At 42.1% G+C, this 20,523-nt stretch overlaps 1 protein-coding gene across 1 annotated transcript; it reads left to right on the forward strand.

Annotated features, from left to right (window-relative positions):
• Positions 1 to 1,852: 1,852 nt before the first annotated feature.
• On the forward strand, positions 1,853 to 14,969 carry LOC142491634 (uncharacterized). The gene is made up of 4 exons (XM_075594520.1): positions 1,853 to 1,993; positions 4,030 to 4,528; positions 13,426 to 13,503; positions 13,869 to 14,969. Exons 1-4 carry the CDS (start codon positions 1,853 to 1,855, stop codon positions 14,561 to 14,563), a joined length of 1,413 nt encoding a protein of 470 aa, XP_075450635.1. The 3' UTR covers positions 14,564 to 14,969.
• Positions 14,970 to 20,523: the final 5,554 nt, after the last annotated feature.

A 20,523-nucleotide genomic window follows, 5' to 3' on the forward strand; every position in this document is an offset into this window, starting at 1 on the left:
TCTCCTCCTCACCTATCCCTGCTGTCTCCCACTTCACCCTCTGCTCCTCCTCTAGCTCCAATTGGTGTTCCCTCCTTTATAACCCCTATCTGTTCTCTCTCTCATTGCTCTGCATAGTTCTTTGTAACCTCTCTGTGCGCAGTCCTATGCTTGGCTCTCCTCTGTTTTCCAGCTTTGTTCCTCACGCTTACCCCTGGATTTCCCTGGCTTGACCTCTGCTCATACTGGATTACTCTGCTCGCTATTGTCCTTGAACCCTGCTAACGGACACGACTTTGCTGACTTCTGTGATCCCTGGACTCTGGCTTACGAACATTACGATCCTGATCTCTATACCCCTGGACTCTGGCACACGGACATCACTACTCTTACTCTGAACCCCAAATGCATTGCAAGTATTACTAACCATCTCTCTACAGGCCCGGCAACGCCATACCACACTCCGGGCATGCCCTCACTGCTGTGGTGCATGGTAATACCCTTCCCACCTCAGTACTGGGGACTGGCCAGGCCTGCGGGCATACAGGCGTTACATTATACAGAGCCCAACAAATGCAGACACCCCTGAGGTGGGTACAGGTGTTTCTCTCGAGCACTTGCAATTTGTGAGCAATCAGCTGACCACAGTCTCCCATCAACTTGCTAACCTCTCCCTTCAGGAGACGCCAATGGCTCCGTCACCCCCTGTTGCTATAACATGCTAACGCTGGACCCCATATTCCACCGCCTAACCGCTATGATGCGGACCCCCTCGCTTGTCATGGTTTCCTAAACCAATGCGAGGTGCAATTCGAAATGTCTCCCTCTCAGTTTTCTACTGGCCGTTCTAAGGTGGCATACATCTACGCTTTGCTCACCGGCGATGCCCTCGCTTGGGCCTCTCCTCTCTGGGAATATAAGAGGGAATTAACCCAGGATTACACCAAATTTAGGCATGAATTCCAGCAAGTATTTGATACTCCCGCACGGCGTGAGACGGCCGCATTCTCTCTCTTCCATATTTCACAGGCTCGAAGATCTGCTGCCAAGTACGCGATAGAATTCCATACCCTCGCCGCAGAGATGCAATGGAATGATGAGGCACTCGCCGCCGCATACTGTCATGGTCTCTCTGACACCTTGAAGGATGATCTTGCTATTCATGCACGCCCTTCTTCCCTGGAGGAGTTGATTACTCTCAGTGTACGTATGGACCTGCGCACCCAGGAACGATGGCATGAGAGACACTGTTCTCTTTCTCTTTCTTCCCCTGTTGTCTCGCACAGGTCGCCCTCTTTGCCTCTCCTGGCTTTGGACACCCCGGAGCCAATGCAAATCAGTAGCCAACAACTTCGGGCCGCGGAGAGAATGAGACGCCGTCAGAAGGGACTCTGTTTCTACTGTGGTTCTTCAGAATATCGCCTCCAGAACTGTTCCCTGAAGCCGGGAAACGGGAACACCCAGTAAAGGTAGAGGGGTTTCTACTGGGTACTGTCTCTCCTTGCCCCTCTCTCCCTGAGGATCTCCCGAAGAAGTTTATGCTTCCTGCTACTCTGGAGGGCCCTGACCTCCTATTGGAAGTAAAGGCTTTCATTGACTCTGGATCTGGCGGTAACTTCCTGGACCAAACCTTCGCCTCTGAGAACCAAATTCCTATGGTCAAAAGAAAAGCACCTATTGGTCTCGAGTCCATTTACGGTCGCCCGTACCAGGCAGCATTTATCATCTGGGAGTCCATTCCTCTCACACTGACCTTGGCCAACGGTCAAAAGAGGTAATAGTGTTTGATATCTTCCATTCTCCTACTGTTCAACTTATTTTAGGATTGCCTTGGCTTCAACTCCACAATCCGCGCATTGATTGGACCGGCACCATGCCAATCCAGTGGCCTTCCTCCGCTGAGTCTGCTTCCACAGCTCCTCCTGTTGCGGTGCTTGCCGGCCTGGATTTCGTCCCTTCCAATCTCTCGATTCTTCCGACCATGTACCATGAGTTCCTGGACGTGTTCAACAAAGTACAGGCTGAGATTCTACCTCCTCATCGTCCATACGATTGTCCTATCGATTTAATTCCAGGGACCATTCTCCCGAAGTCGAGGTCTTACCCGTTGTCTGTTCCTGAAACCGAGGCCATGACGTCTTACATCCAAGAAAACTTGGAGAAACGATTCATCCGCAATTCGACCTCCCCCACTAGGGCAGGCTTCTTCTTCGTGGACTCAACAAAATCACGATAAAGAATCGGTACCCCCTTCCCTTAATCTCTGAACTTTTCGATCGTCTCCAGGGAGCCTCTATCTTCTCCAAGCTTGATTTAAGAGGGGCCTATAATCTCATTCGCATAAGGGAGGGGGACGAATGGAAAACCGTGTTTAATACGCGATCTGGACATTATCAGTATCTAGTAATGCCCTTTGGTTTATGCAATGCTCCTGCCGTCTTTCAAGAGTTCATGAACGACATTTTCCGGGATGTGTTGGGAACATTTGTTATTGTATACTTGGATGACATTCTCATTTTTTTTAAAAACTTAGATGAACACATTCACCATACCAAACTGGTGCTGTCTAGGCTCCGTACTAACCACCTATATGCCAAGATGGAGAAATGTTTGTTCCACCAGACTTCTACAGTCTTCCTAGGCTATATTATCTCTAACCAAGGTTTCTCTATGGACCCAGAGAAATTGAAGTCTGTCCTCGACTGGCCGCTGCCTAATTCTCTCAAGAAATTTTTCTTCCATTACTATCCCCATCACTGCCTTGACCAAAAAAGGTGCCGATCCCACGTCTTGGTCCCCTGAAGCCATTGATGCATTCGAGTTTCTCAAAAAAGCCTTCGTCTCTGCTCCCATCCTACATCACCCGGATACCTCACTTCCCTTCACATTGGAAGTTGACGCTTCGGACATGGGAGCTGGTGCAGTCCTTTCGCAGAGATCCTCTACCCAAGAAAGACTCCATCCCTGTGGTTTTTTTTCTCGGAAATTTTCATCTGCCGAAAGAAATTATGATGTTGGTAATCGTGAGCTTTTGGCCATTAAATTGGCTCTTCAAGAGTGGAGGCATCTTCTAGAAGGCATCAAGGAACCTGTTGACATCCTCACCGACCACAAAAATTTGCTGTATATTGAGGGGGCCCGATGGTTGGGATCTCGTCAGGCTCGTTGGTCTCTTTTTCCCCCCCATTTTAACTATACCGTCTCGTATATTCCTGGTACCAAAAAATATCAAAGCGGACGCTCTCTCTCGCCAGTTCGCCACAGAAAACGAATCTAATGAATCCACGGAACCAATTCTTCCTGTCAAGTGCATAATTCTGCCAATAATTTTGATGTGTTGGATGAAATCAACAAAGCTCAGGTTCCCATTCCCAGCAGGTTCAGGGTAACAGAGGGACACCTATACGCAGCTCCACGGTTTCGCCACAAGATTTTACTTTGGGGACATCCTTCTAGATCTGCCGGTCATCCAGGCTTCAAGAGGACAGCGGACCTTATTAAACGGACATTTTGGTGGCCTAAGATGAACAAAGACATTTTTTATTTCACTAGTGCTTGTCCGGTATGTGCCCAGAGTAAGACAGCCCATCACAAACCTTCTGGCCTTCTCATGCCTCTCCCCATCCCGGAGCAACCCTGGAAATACATCTCTATGGATTTCATTGTCGAACTTCCCAATTCCAAAGGAATGAATACCATTCTTGTTGTAGTAGACAGATTTTCTAAACACTCACACTTTATTCCCCTCAAGGGTATTCCTAATTCTGCTACTTTGGCCGATATTTTTTCCAAGGAAATTTTCAGATTACATGGCGTTCTCATTTCCATTGTCTCTGACAGAGGGTCTCAATTCATCTCTAAGTTCTGGCGGGCGTTTTCTCAGAGACTCGGAATTTCTCTTCTTTTTTCTTCCGGATACCATCCTCAGACCAATGGTCAGACTGAAAGGATGAATCAAACCTTAGAGCAATATCTCAGATGTTTCGTCTCTGAGTCACAAGACACAAGACATCTGGGTGGACCTGTTACCATGCGATCAACTCTCTTAAGAATGAGTCTATACAAGAGTCTCCTTTCTTCATCAATTTCGGTTTTCACCTTAGCAGTCTTCCCCTCTCCTCCCCCCCTTCTGGAATTCGCGCAGCAGACTCCCATGTTACGACCCTGCAGAATTCTTGGAAAAGGATCCTTAAGTCCCTACAATCTGCCATCTCTAGACAAAAAACTAAAGCAGATCGTCGTCGCCAACCAGGTCCTTCATTTAAGCCTGGTGACAGAGTGTGGCTGTCCTCGAAGAACATTAGGCTTAAAACTCCATCTCCAAAACTGTCCCCAAGATTTCTGGGTCCTTTCAAGATAACAGAAAAGATTAGTCCAGTCGCCTACCGTCTAGCACTACCTCCCACCATGAGGATCCCTTCCGTATTTCATGTGTCCCTACTCAAGCCCTTTGTCCAGAGCTCGCACTTCCTGGATCCTTCCCGAAAACCCAACCCGTTGTCTACCCTAGGACAACAGGAGTACGAGATTCACTCGTTAATCGACTCTCGTAGGTCAAGAAACAAGCTCCAGTTCCTTGTCCACTGGAAGGGGTATGGCCCGGAGGAGCGTTCATGGGTTCCAGCACGTCATATCCATGCTACCAAACTTCTCCAGCAGTTCCATCTAAAATTTCGCCAGAAATCATGGCTGGATCACTCGGAGATCGATCCTCAAGTGGGGATACTGTGACAGTTCAGGGGATTCCTTCCACTCCATGTGTCCCTGACACTCCGCTCCTGCCTGCCACTTCTGTTCCTTCCCTGCCTTCCCCTGCTATTCTCCCTTCCTCCGCCTGCAGCTGTCCCTCTGCGGCAGCCTCTGACGTCATCCCGGCGTCGGCGTGCGCTCCCCGCAAGACACGCGCACCCTCTCGGTCTTTCGTTCCCCGTTGCGGTGCCCCCTGCTCACGGCCCCCGCTCCAGTCCCCTTACCTCCTGCGGTCTCTCCTTCTGTCTGTCCCTCATCCTCGGTGGGTGCACCCGCGGCGCGGCGCTCCGCGCGCCTCGTGATGCAGCCTGTTTGTGCGCACTCTAACCTTACAGAGGGCGCGCGCACACGCTCCTCTTGTAGGCTCTCACAAACTCCTGGCTCCTCCTCTCATGCTCTGCAGGCTATCTCCCTCACTGGCTCACCTGTCCCCTCCTCTTCTCCTCCTCACCTATCCTTGCTGTCTCCCACTTCACCCTCTGCTCCTCCTCTAGCTCCCATTGGTGTTCCCTCCTTTATAACCGCTATTTGTCCTTTCTCTCATTGCTCTGCATAGTTTTTTGTAACCTCCCTGTGTGCAGTCCTATGCGTGGCTCTCCTGTGTTTTCCAGCTTCTGTTCCTGCTCCTGCTTACCCCTGGATTTCCCTGGCTTGACCTCTGCTTGTACTGGATTAGCCTGCTCACTATTGCCCTTGAACCCTGCTTACGGACACGACTTTGCTGACTTCTGTGATCCCTGGACTCTGGCTTACGAACATTACGATCCTGATCTCTATATCCCTGGACTCTGGCATACGGACATCACTACTCTTACTCTGAACCCCAAAGGCGTTGCAAGTATTACTAACCATCTCTCTACAGGCCCGGCAATGCCATACCCCACTCCGGGCACGCCCTCACTGCTGTGGGTGCGTGGTAATACCCTTCCCACCTCAGTACTGGGGACTGGCCAGGTCTGCGGGCATACAGGCGTTACAGGTTATCAGTGGATCCATCTTAAAAGCCGTTAGTGGAATTTTAAGAATCAAACAATGAGTTGCTGAATCCGCAGATTAGATTCTACAAATCCGTCAACAGATTGTATCCAATGGCGGTTTTGATGAAACCGCACGGATTAAAATCATTCAAATCGATTTGCGGATATTACACTGTAAAATGGATTTTGGGGGGAAAATGTAAGAAAATCTGAGAAACGGATTTGGGCGAATTCGTCCATCTCTAGTGGCTGACACTTATGGTGAAAATTGGTTTGTGTGTGATATGGAGCTGGCAAGATTATTAATAAGTACTGTAGCCATTTATTTCCCAAATAAGGTGTCTGTGTTTTATTGGGATTTGGGTGGACCTGTGTTTTTTCACTTAGAGATTATTGGATTTTATAAGGAGGGTGGGGTGGGTAAAGAAAAAAAGATAGAGGGTAGGGTGGAATGCTGTTTCAATTCTTCACATTCATCGCACAATTAGAAGCAGTTATACATTTTTCATGAATCATTATTACATTTTATATCTCTATTTGTCCCTTGCCCGCACACATCCTACATCTATATGTGTATCCATGGGTCCCAAATCTTGTAGTATTTTTTTGTGGTGTGGCTTAGAAAAGAGGAAAGCCTTTCCAACAACATAATTTCATTGATTCCTTTGACCCCTTGTCTCATAGGAGGAGCCATAGTCTTTATCCATGAATTGGCTATTGTGCACCTAGCAGCTATCAATATGTGAGATATAATCTAAGCCTGCGTTGGTGTACGTTACCACCATCTACAGGTTTAACTATGATTCGAATTAGCGGATCTAAAGGTATTCTCATTCTCACCTTCTTCTCTATTGGGTCCTGGATTCCCCTCTACCTCTCTATGCCCTGGGTACATTTTGCTCCACTTTTTAGGTGTGAGGTACTAACCAAAGATCATTTTATACATATATTCTTCTTTTTTAGTGTGCATACTGTATGGAGGTTTTAAAGGCATTTTTCCATATGTCAGACCACTTGGCAGCTTTGATTTCTACTATTTCCCCTACCTGGTCATATAATTATGTGGTTTTGATTGGTCGGTCTAGACCGTTGGGTTGAACTCTTGGTATATAATCAATATTAAGCATTTTTGGTAGCTTCTAAGTCGACATATGTTTTCAAATGTGGTGCATTTATTTTCCTGTTGGAGTTAAACGTTTGAAGTGTTTTACCTGCATGAAGCTAAACTTTTCTGTTTGGTTTAGTCTGTATCTCTCTAGGAAGGGCCCTATTTATTGAATAATTCCTCTATATAGAATATCCCCTATATGTCAAATGTTTGCTTCTTTCCATGTTTCAAATACTTTGGTGTGCATGCCTGGGGACAAATTCTGGGTGTTCATATATATTTATGTTAGTTTCGATGGGAATGAGAGTAAGTGATACCATGTTTTAACTATAGACCCCCTGCTAAATTACTGTAATGTTTAAAATTAAATATCTAGTAAGCACCAATACACAACCAACCCTGTGCCTCCACATACTGAAAAAACAATATTTATTTATTTTACACACAGGCTTAATTCCACATGCCGGCGGGGGTCCTCGGGTGGTCCCCACGGGTGTCTGGGAGCCCTCAGTGGTTTCCACAGGGGTCTGAGGGACCTTGGGTGGTTCCCACAGGTGTCTGGGGGCTCTAGAGTGGTCCCTGTGGGTCCCCAGAGCCCCCACAGCTGGGGGGCCCTGCTTCTTCCCCGCAGGTGTCCCCCGTGGGCCCTCATGTGGTCCCCGTGGGAATCCGGGGGTCCTTGGGTGGTCCCCGTGGATCCCTGCTGGCCTAAATACCATTCCTGTATTTACAAAAATAAAACATGGCTTACATTTAAATAAATACACCCCCCCCCCCCTCCAAACACATACAGTACAGTATTGGGCAAAAATAACTATTTTCCAGATATGTATAATAGATTATTTGCCCATTATTAAAAACAACATTAGCCATGCAGCATAAATAAAGTAAATAAAAATCATTCTACTTACCCCTGGCAATATGAAGGGTGTCCTCATCAGCTTACTGCAGGTCCATGTCCTCCGTTGCCAGAAAACATAAATAGCAAAATACAGTCTAATGGCCCCTAGCCCCTTAATCACACTAGTGGTTAATAACCACTATAGTAATTAAGGGTTTAACCAACCCTGCCCAGCTACCCACCCGGGAGGCATAACCACCCAACCCAGACCCACTATATCCACCCTATACCCATTGATTGTTATAGTAGTAATATGGGCATGATAAGCTACTGTACTATAGCAGTCAATGGTCACTCTAATACAAAAGCCTGACTATCCAAAATACACACTAATAAAACCTACAGTATACAACAAGAACCTAAACCCCCAAACTGTAAAATTAAAAGCAATAGGCAATCAATCAATGACGTAAATAAAGCCACTAGTCAACCAATCGATTAAAGAAATAAAACCACTAGCCAATGAATTACATAAATCACACCACTAGACAATCAATTAAATAATTCACACCACTAACCAAACAATTAATTAATGCATCCCCTAGGCAACACATAAATTAAACCATTAGCCAACAAATGGCAGTACATCTTTAAATAAAAACGCCCAACAATCTGTAAAAAAAATAAAAATAAGCCATCATAACAGTATACTGTAAAAGCAGCAACCAACATATCAATTAATTAATACATCCACTAAGCAACACATAAATGTAACCATTATCCAACAAATTACATGATTAAATAAAAACGCTAAACAATCTGTAAAAAAATACAAATCAAAACAAGCCATCACAATTAAACACAATTTAATCAAAACAATAAACATACATAGACAATATAACAGTCAATAGAAGAAATGCATTTGCCAAAAAATGCATTGGCTACTACTGTATTAATCTGTACCATAAACAGGTACAGATTAATACATTAGCAGTCAATGGGCATTGAAAAACATAAAAATAGAAAAATCCAATCCAAAAACCTGTAAAAATAAAAGTACATATATTCAATATTGATCTTACCTTTAGAAGCGTTGGCCCTCCGAATCCTGGGGAATCAGCAAGCTCTCCTCCGGTGATGTCACGGAACACAATCCAATGTCATCCACGGTGAAGATCCGGACCAGGTATCAAAATTCTTCTTTCTTTCATGTGGTATCACCTTCTTCTTTCTTCATCTGTGACCGTTTCCTTCTTTTCTTTATCTTTTCTTTATCTTCTTTCTTCATCTTTCAATCCAACCCATGTTAAATCCACGATGTTGCCTCGCTGGCTTCTTGAGCTCAAACGAGCCGTCACGGCCTTTAATATGGCCTGTGATGTCACATTTGATGGCAAATGTTTCTCACACCTATGATTTGCTGTGGGAATCATGTGTCTTTTTTTTGGAGGGGGGGTAGTGACATCATGTAAAGGAAGTAAAGCCAGCCAATCAGAATGGCTGTGCTTTCTTTCCCTTTAACATGACGTCACTATATCTAAAATGGCTGCCCTCACGTGGTACTTCAGCCAATCAGATTGTGGGAAATATATCCCCAGTCTGATTGGCTTTAGTAGACCAAATGCACCTTTAACATATAATTTTAATTTGTGTGACAGTGTTGACATATGTTGTCACAGGTTACATACATGTGAACCTTTAACCAACATGTGTAATGTATTCAATACATGTTAGATTGTGTCATAAATGTGCAATATTTTTAGTACTATGGTGAATAGGCATATTTTTTCCCCAAGATTCCTTCATATTGAAATTTTTATTTATTTACAAAATTAATATTTCTGTTTTGTGTGTGTGTAAATTTAAAGCAGCAGTTGAAACAATATACTACATATTTTTTTTTAAACTTCAGTTCTGTACTAAACGAAAATACTAGCATTTACAGTAGCATTATAAAAAAATATTTAAATAAATTTGGAATATTTCTAATATAGGAAGCATTTACAAAGTGACAGCCCCCTTTACCTTCTGTAGGCTGGGGCTCTTGAGCCCCGCCCTCTCTCTAGCAGTGCAGAAATTGTATCTAGTAAGGTATATGAATATTTACGTCACATATTATAAAAAATATCAGGTTGTAATGATTTTGAATTGCTAATTAACACATATTCATTTTTTCTATACGCACATGGAGTTTATTACTTAATTGTTTTAACACCTTTCATTTATTCAAGTCATGTGCCATAATGACATAGCTACTTAAAGGAAGCCAATTGTATTGTATGTCTTTATTTATATAGCGCCATTAAAGTACATACTGTAGCGCTTCACAGTAGTAATACACGTGGTAATCAAATAAATAACAGATAATTGTAAGGATCCGCGTACAATGGGGGGGGAGGAGGCCGAAGCGAAGGATGAGCGAATCGTTTGCCTTGGATAAAGGGCTTCAACAGTGAGACATGGAACACGGGAGAAATCTTCATAGAGGGCGGCAGGCGAAGCTGATAGGCCACAGGATTAATTTGTCTCAGAATAGAGAAAGGACCCAGGAACCTGGGAGACAATTTAGGGGTTTGGGCCTTCAGTTTGATATTTTTGGAAGAAAGTCAGACCTTGGGCCTCATGCAGTAAGCGTCGATTATGTGAAATCGGCAATCTTACCGATTAGTCATGTTATTGGCGATTTTTCCTCTCCGTATGCAGTAAGTGCCGAATACATTCAAAATCAACCCGAAAACAAATCCGCCCACTCTCACGATGATTAGCCGATCACACACAGGTGTATCGGCGTGCGTGGCGGGGTGCTGATAGGTTGCCCAATCACAAATCTTGCTGAATCAGGCGAAACAAGCATGTATTGGATTGCGCGCCATATTTAAAGGCAACGTGTACTGCTAATCATTCTCTGTGTTGTTGGGAGTGAGAGAGAGAGAGACGCACAGAGCTGGCTGTTTGAACATTTGCATATTGACTGAGAGACTTGTTGTGTATTGGGTGAGCTTTGTCCATTGTTGTTTTGTTTACATCTTTGTCTTGTTTTATATGTGGAAGTGTTTCGTGTGATTGGCTGTACATTTATTGTCTGTTTTTTGTGAGTGCTGGAAGTATGCCCGCAAAGCGTGGGAAGAGTGATGCTGGTGGGAGTGGGAGTGCTACTCGTGCGAGTACGCGTCGGAGTGAACGTACTGTTCAGGGGAGTGATGTTGCTGAGAGTGAGAGTGGTGTTGCAGGGAGTGGGAGTGCTGGTGCAGTGAGTGGTGTTGCTGGGAGTGGGAGTGCTGTTGCTGGGAGTGGGAGTGCTGTTGCTGGGAGTGGGAGTGCTGTTGCTGGGAGTGGGAGTGCTGGTGCTGGGAGTGGGAGTGCTGTTGCTGGGAGTGCTGGTGCTAGGAGTGTGAGTGCTGGTGCTAGGAGTGGGAGTGCTGGTGCTAGGAGTGGGAGTGCTGGTGCTAGGAGTGGGAGTGCTGGTGCTGGGAGTGCTGCAGGTGGCGCAGTTGCTGATGGGGTGGATGGTGGTGGCGTGCTTGCTGGTGGGCAGCTTTTGGAGGCTCTTCCATTGGAAGAAGGAGAGTCCAGTCAGCACCAGCCAAGCTCTGACCCTAAACCTGCTCGGAAGAAACGTGTGGAGAAGCCACGTAATCCTCGCTTCAATGACCAGGAAAATACAGCTCTTGTCACTGGCATTCTGGAGCACTATGACAGTATATATGGACATTTACTAGGTAAGTGTACCTTTACATTTATTATTCAAATACATGTGATCCTAGGTCATCTGAGTTTTGTTCATATGCAAATATGGGTTCTCAATATCTTTCTATGTTAATTAGTCTGGAAACACAGCTTTTTATCATGCCTTACAAGGACAACTAAACACAGGCGGTCAATTTGCCATAACTACATACAATATGAATGCAACCTTGCTTACATGTATAGGTTTAGTAGTGAATGCTCATGTGCTTCACATATTACACATAAAACAGCATGTTTGCTATCTCTTGGAACAGCTAGCAGTGTAGGAAACTGGTGCTTATATTATTATTAATTTACCTCATATATTTTATATGTTTTTCAAGGGCGGACAAGTTCAGCAAGCAGAAAAGAAATGTGGGACACAATAGTCATTGGTGTCAATGCGTGTGGGAATCATGTGAGGGACAAGCGGAATTGTCACAAGAGATTTGATGATATTAGGTCCAAATTGAAAAAGAAAATACAACACCAACGCGTGCATGCTACTGGCACTGGAGGTGGGCCGACACCACAACGTCTCATATTAAGTCCATTGGAGGAGCTGCTTCGGGCAAAATTACTTCCCGTCATCGTGGAAGGCTTACCTGGTGACCGTGATATAGGAATTTACCCCTCACAATTTCCACCAGGTGAGAAATATTACTGTACTAGGCGTGTCGTTCTTACAGTTATTTTGCATAGTTACACTGCTTTTTATACTGTCTTCACAATATAAGCATACCTGCATCTATATATGTATATGTCTGATTCTGTATATATATATCTCAAAATAGACATATATGTTGTAGTCCTACTAAAAGCAGTAACTAATATAGCACGTGCCATTGCGTGCTCATTTACATGTGAATTCACAAAATGCATTGCTGCAGTGGAAGCAATTGATGGTGGGCGAAGATGGGGAACAACAGGGTAGTACACATGTGTAACACATGTTAATGAGAAATTATTACTAGCTACAGGTACAGAACAGAAATATGTATAATATTATTGTGTATTTTATTTATTTTACTCCGACAAACATGACATTACTGCCTATTTTAAGCATGCATCAAATATATTGCATGCAACGGCCTACAAACATCACTTGCACTAACACATCTATAGTTGTTTATGAAAAGGTCCATTTTTGCTTTAACTCATATACAGACAGCAAAATGAGGCACACGTATCATATTTTATGTCATTGTTTTCATAACTTAAAAACTGCACACGACTATTTAGCTCATCTACCATTGTGTTAAAGCAGCTGCAATTAATATCTCATCACAGCATACACTTCAACAGAGGGGGTGGGGTTCAGCACACACACTAATTACAGCCTCATTTTAGGGTCAACTTAGTTCACACCATTTGCACCTGTTTCAAGTAATTGAAAGGTGTGGCTGATTAGGCTTTTTGGGGAAGGGAATACCGTTCTTACAACCTGACTAGCACAACTGAAGTTAATCACACTCATTTGAAAGCTTCACTTTAGCTACTAAATGCCCCAACAACTCATTACTTATCAAACCGTACGTCACACATTAGTTCACTCATATCTATAGTTGAACTACTACTATCAACGACACATTATCACACACTGCATGTGTTGTCTTGTTTAGTCACAGCCACATTCATGTGTGCCACATCTTATATTAATGTACCACACATATCCTCTACCAAAAACAACACTTTGTGCAATATGACCACCTTCATGATAACCATTGTGAATGGTCATCTCATGATAGTTATGTACATTATGATACTGATATCACTACACAACATATGATTTTTATGTACAAATTTTATCTATTTATCCTCACGCATTACTGCAGGAACATAGTATGTTTTATGTTAGGGAACTCAAAAGTTCTAAGTACACAGGCATGTACATTGTTATTACAACTATTTATGTTCACTTTCACACACACATTTTGGGTTAAGGAAATGATGCTGTTAGGTACTCATAAATACAGAACATACAATAACTGTTTGTTCAATATTTACACATGTAAATGTAAAACTTATGTTATTGTTATATATAGTTGCCCCTGAAGGACATGTGTCACCTGAGACTGAACAAGTGTCTTCACCTGGGTCAGCCAGCTCAACACACCTAGAAGGTGAGTGTATCAGTTGGTGGCCATATAATATGTGCTCTTCTATATGTTATGTTGTCATGTTCATTATTTGTTTTGCACATCTTCTTTAAATAGGATTACTTAGTGTCAGTGAAAATGAAGTGTAAGCCAACTTGTATTGTGTTAGTGATGTTAACTATCATGTAGGAGTTGTGAGTTTACAGCAAGTTTTCATTCACTCATATTTCATACTGAGTCCAAACATTATTCTTAAGTCAAGGTAGTTTTTAATGTGAGGTTATAAAACGTATGGAAACATGTTAGTTGTTACTTATGACACAGTACAATTACATAGTAACACAGCAGAGATTAACATGCCATTTAATAATGTGTACATTTATTTGTAGAACATGATGAAGAGGATTTTGATGATGATGATGATGATGATGATGATGCCGCCGCCGCCGCCATAGACACACAAATACAAGCAAGTGACCATGAAGAGGTTCCAATTGAAACTGTTTTACCGCCAAAACGTCCAGCAAATACCACATATGATGCAATTGTAGCTTCTGAGGGAAAAATTGTGGAAGCAGAAAATCGTCGCCATTCTGACCTGATGACAGTGCTGGAAAGGATGATTGCACTGCAGGAAGAAACAGTTTCACAATTGGCACATCTCCACAGAGTCTTCATTGAAGTGCCTAAACAGTTGCAAAAAATCAACACCTCATTCGAAGCATTAGTTGTTCAGCAAACACAAGCTAATTACTGGAGAATGACTAATGTACCACAATTCAACACCTCACAGCCAGGATCTGTTCATGCAGGTCAGTTTTCACCACATTCATCTAATATTCATTCACCAGGCCCAAATGTTACCGGTCAAGTAGCAGACATTGCTGTGCAGGTTCCTGATGACATCCTACCGCTGCCATCTGTACAAATTCAGCAGCAGACACCTACAAAGGAGGCGACAAAAACAAAACAAGACACACATGAAACAGACCAACCATCACTTGTGCAGTGTCTACCAACTTGCTCACATGTGTCAGTGGGCACAAGCCCTGTCCGTGAACAGTCACTACCCAAAAGCCTGTAGGTGAGTCACTGCCCAAAAGCCCTGTAGGTGAATCGCTGCCCAAAAGCCCTGTAGGTGAATCGCTGCCCAAAAGCCCTGTAGGTGAATCGCTGCCCAAAAGCCCTGTAGGTGAATCACTGCCCAAAAGCCCTGTAGGTGAATCACTGCCCAAAAGCCCTGTAGGTGAGTCACTGGCCACAAGCCCTGTAGGTGAGTCACTGGCCACAAGCCCCGTAGGTGAACAGTCACTGCCCAAAAGCCCTGTAGGTGAGTCACTGGCCACAAGCCCTGCCCGTGAAGTGCCAGAGGCCACTCAAAGTGGCTCTGTTGTGCCTAAAGTTGGTGGCAAAAGAAAAAGGAAAATTCAAGAGACAACAAGCAGGCCTGTTACTCGCTCGCAAAAGGAACAAAAAAAATAAATGTTATAATTCAGAAAATATGTCTTTGGCCTTGTTTTGTTGACTTCAGATTATCTAATTACTATTGTATGTATGCTGAAGACTGTGTTGTTTCCAAACTTTCAAGTATGTTCTTGTACACGTGAAGTTTTGGAAATGTTAACACTCCTAATTAATGAATAGTGTTATAAATATTTATGTTTTAATCGTCTGTTCAGTAATGGTCCACCAGGAGCCAGTTGCTAAGTTTAGAGAAGCTGCCATTGACTTTGCAGCAAAACATTGCATTTGGGTGTGTTAATTGATGTAATCATTGCATGTGCATATTATTTTCATGCAATTATAAAAGCACCTATTTAACTGCAAACATCTTTCTTGTACGTGTACAGCAGGATTTTGTGTTAAATATTACTTACCTTTGGTGGCCATTGTAATGTTGTCCTTTAATCATTTATGTGTTCTTGTTTCAAGAACATCTCTGAATTGATACTAATATATATGTAGTATGTATTGATATATGCACACACACACACACACAGACACACACTGTGTGTGTGTCTGTGTGTGTGTATATATAGTACTATCTAAACTGGTATAGATGTATTTACAAAAAACATACACTTCATGCTTCCTTGTGAAAACACACTATTTTAATAATACAGGCCTAATGTTTGACAACTATACTAAGTGTGAGCCTCTAACATTATTGGGTGCAAACAAATGTTTATTACTTAATTCACTCATGTTTATCACCATTTAAATAGGTTTCATACAAGGCCTACTTACTGCCATCAATATGTTGTGTGTACTCCTGCAATATAAAAAAAACAAAAAAAAAAAACATTATATATATATATATATATATATATATATATACATATACATATACATATATACACACACACACACACACACACACACACACACACACTATACATACACTGGCGACACACTTTATTCGAGCTCGGCTAGTCCCACGAATTCGGGTATACCCGGGTGTATTGAGGTTTGTGACTGTTTTCTGCCCGAGTGCATTGAGTTATTTTCCAGGCAGGGATTGAAGCATTTTATTCCCGCTGGCTGCAATACTGCACAGTATATATATATATACTGCATTACAATTCATGAATTTATGCCATCTGGTAGACACGCGAAGCATTGCAGCCTATTAAATCCTAATCATTATCATCTAACAGATCAGCCGCCCATCAGCCAGGCATGAACCCAGGCTGGGAAGGCAAATGCAACGGGGCTTGTCAGAGGTGAGGAGCGGCGCATTCCAGGTATCTGCCAGGTACATACCGGGTATTTGCTCGAATAAAGTGTGTCGGTGCAGTATAGTACAATATACACTTTATATATATATATATATTTTTATGAGAGAGATATATTTATATATATATAGATACACACGTATTTAAACTCATGCAGACAGGTAGTTAACCAGAATTTCAAATACACACAGAAATGTATGTGGGAAAAAAACATTTCATTTTGCAGGTGTGTGTATTTACTGATATGGCTGTCTAAGCACTATTTTCACACAGTGCTCTTTGTTATTTTTCTAGAAAACTCAATGTTACTGAAATAAGTGTAGGAATGTTTTCACAAACGAGATAAAAAAATGATACATGTTTTTCCCACATTCGCCTATCACTAACCACAAAACTTAAACCAATTAAAAGGACACATCCAATTGGCCTTTGAAATAAGGAGTAAAAGTAGTTACTTTTGTTGACCTTGAAAACGAAACACAGGAATTTGTTAGCCATTGAGCAGAATCATTTTGATGAGCAAAGAAGACAGAACTGCACACATCTTTTGTGCTACTCTGACATGGCTGATGAATTCGTTAACAATATGAATCCCCTCTTAGGTTATAAGTACATGGTTTCAGAAGCAATTTTAAACAGTCGCGGACACAAAGCAAGCACACGCCAAATCTATGATTTGATTCGAGCTAAATATCCTTATTACCAAGACCGTAGGCATGCGCGGAATTTTAATTCCTCAATAAGATTCACTTTATCAACTAATGACTTTTTTGAACGTGTGCAGGATAAGCTAGAACACACCTATGGTTTCTGGAAGATTGCAAAGGAAAAGCATTTTACCCTGAAAGAGGGCACATATATTGTTGTGAAAGGCATATTTATTTCTAATGCCAATAGCAATGGATCCGCTACTACTGTTCCGTGTGAATCGATACCTGCTGCAATATCTGCACCCTCCATTCCTGAAACCCACATTGTACAACAACAAAAGTACTATGATTATGTACCAAGCCTTTCAGCTGAAAATGCATTGGAATGGGAACCAGAAGAAATGAACCTACCTCCCGACCAATTGTTTGAAGAAAGCAGTGGCGATTCCTATGAGCGCTTCATGGAGGAGATGTGTGTCATACTGGATTCAGCGGGTGGGTCAAGCGTGGATGAAAATGCCTTGCATTCCTGGAGCGACCAGTTGCAGCCAGACGAACAGTTAATTCTAGAAGAATGGTAAATATAACAACCGTTATGCGTTGACTGTGCGTTTAAATGTTTTTTTTTTTTTTTTTTTTTTTAACCACCATTTTCCCTTTCAATGCGTGGATACAGCGTAACATTGCAGACTGCATAACATGTAGCGATCACAAAGAAATTGTTGCCGAATACAATATAGTATAACCTGAAAGAGTAGTACACATTGCTGACGGAATAAATATACGTACTTTCTTATCCCTTTAACCATATTAGCAACATTTTAACATAACTCTAACACATACCTGTTTTGTTATCATGCAACATTTAAAAGCGGGTCCACCACGTATGACGTGGGACCCTTGTCATGGCCCAAGGCGTCCTTAAAAAGGATTACGGATGTAAGTCCCGCCCCCAAGCGACGTGCGCGCCTCAAAGCCTATTGGCTGTCATGTTTTGTTATAGTAACGGTAACTGCAGTGTGTCATGTGTGCGGCTCAGTGTTTGTAGGCGTCAACTGGGCGTTAGCTGAATGTTAATTGAGTGGGAGGAGTGTTAGCGTGCGTTTCACGCTGGTTTAACATGACGTCACACGTATTGCATTTGCGCATTGTGTTATCGGCCGTCCTTTCTGTCCAAACACGTCTGTTTCAAAAGAATACAGATGTACTCGTTTAGAACGAATGTAGTTTCGTATTCATTGTATTTGAAATAAAGATTTTATGTTTAATGGTATTTTCAAGATGTATTGAACGCACAACGTACGCTTTGTTTTGCGCATGCGCTAACAGTTAGTGCAGCCAAGCGTGAAGTGCGTGCGCACACTAAGATGTGCGCGCACATTTTTCAGTATACAGGCAACGTTCACATCATATACATAGTTATGCCTGCTACAAATTTAAAGAAACATTACATACTGATGTACACTTGTACTTCTAACATATAAGTGAGTGACGTGTGTACTGCACCGACACACTTTATTCGAGCAAATACCCGGTATGTACCTGGCAGATACCTGGAATGCGCCGCTCCTCACCTCTGACAAGCCCCGTTGCATTTGCCTTCCCAGCCTGGGTTCATGCCTGGCTGATGGGCGGCTGATCTGTTAAATGATAATGATTAGGATTTAATAGGCTGCAATGCTTCGCGTGTCTACCAGATGGCATAAATTCATGAATTGTAATGCAGTATATATATATGTACTGTGCAGTATTGCAGCCAGCGGGAAAAAAATGCTTCAATCCCTGCCGGAAAATAACTCAATGCACTCGGGCAGAAAACAGTCACAAACCTCAATACACCCGGGTATACCCGAATTCGTGGGACTAGCCGAGCTCGAATAAAGTGTGTCGCCAGTGTATGTACACAATCATATAGAGCTGTGTAATGCGTTGTCACGGATACATATATAGTAAGGTGCCATATTTGACCATCATGTGTTTGCTGTATTTCAGAGATGTCGGGGAAGATACAATCGGATCAATGTATGATTTCAGAAGAGTCTACCTTTATATGAGATGATTGTGAGGAGGAGCCACCGACTACTATACTACATATGGAACTAATTTTATATTGCTTGCAGCGCTTATTAACAAACAATTAAAAATGTGATACCCTTATGCCTATATTGCATAAGCACTTAATTAACATAATGATGTTGCAAAATAGTGCCTCATGAATTTTTATTGAGTGTTCTTTAATGACTACTATCATTTTATGGCATGGTGTGTTTTATATATAACAACCATTCCCACTCTGCTAACACATTTGTGAATTCTATTGTGTAATGGAACGTATGACTGTCGAAACTATGTAACAATAATAATAAGAAGAATAATAATAATTATAATATGAGCATGTTCATGTATAGCGCTGCTAGTTGTACACAGCGCTTTACAGACACATTTTTCAGGCTGAGGTCCCTGGCCCGTGGAACTTACAATTTATTTTTTGCCGCCTGAGGCACAGGGAGATAAAGTGACTTGCCCAAGGTCACAAGGAGCCGACACCGGGAATTGAACCAGACTCCCCTGCTTCAAAATCTCAGTGCCAGTGTGTGTCTTTACTCACTGAGCCACTCCTTCTCCCAATGTAAAGGACACTTACAACCAACTAGCCATTTCTTGTTAAAAATCTCTTGTTACATGGGTATGTTGATAAAATGGTTTGGGACTGTAGCAAATAATGTTATTGGCCAGATGTTGTGGTCCCCTACAATGCATGATGTTCTGATTATGACATCAACATCATGTAATGAAGTACGTTTCTGTGTATATTTCATTAACCTAACTAACTATAGTTTACTGTGTTTATTAAACGTTCTAAAAATACATAGTATAGTCAATATGATGATATAAGCTACCATAATAAAGCTGGTGTTATCATTTGTCGGTGTTATACATGGATCCTACACAAATTGATACAGACACAAACAGTTGTCTTACAAAGTGTGTCTATGCTAATGTGCACGTGATTGACGTTACAATTGTGACAATACTTGATAATTATCATCATGATAATGATGAAGTGACGTGATTTATATTGCAAAAATATTACCAACATTGTCATATTGGTAAATTATAAATGCTAAATGACAGTAACATTAGTGACAAATTTGTCTTCTCTGTTAACAGTTTAACACTTGGTACATGTAGGACACATCCACACACGTGTGACTTATACATACACATGTCACAAATTTAAATTAATGTTGACTATTAATTCCTAGCATTACAAAACACCAACATTGCTAAATATAAGATGTAGTACGCATTGTTGTGATTGCAGGCATTCATGCATGGAGTTTTATGATCAGTCAATTTCATCCGTGATGAATGATCTCCCGTAAGTAAAGAAATAACTACAGTTATCCCCTTGTCTCCAAACACCTCTATATTACATTAATGGAATTTATAAGGAAACATACATAAAATGTGATGAAATGGGAGTAATCATTTTCTAATACAATGCACATGAAAGCTCAAGAGTAGCTAAATGCATATACATGATACAGAAAGTACATATATGTAACATTTGTGTTTAAACCAATATGTTGGGTTTTGACTTCAAATAATTATAGGAAGATTGATGTAGGCACATCTTATGAGAGATGTCAGCAAAT

This window comes from Ascaphus truei, chromosome 1 (genome assembly GCF_040206685.1).
Source record: "Ascaphus truei isolate aAscTru1 chromosome 1, aAscTru1.hap1, whole genome shotgun sequence".
Taxonomy (NCBI): domain Eukaryota; kingdom Metazoa; phylum Chordata; class Amphibia; order Anura; family Ascaphidae; genus Ascaphus; species Ascaphus truei.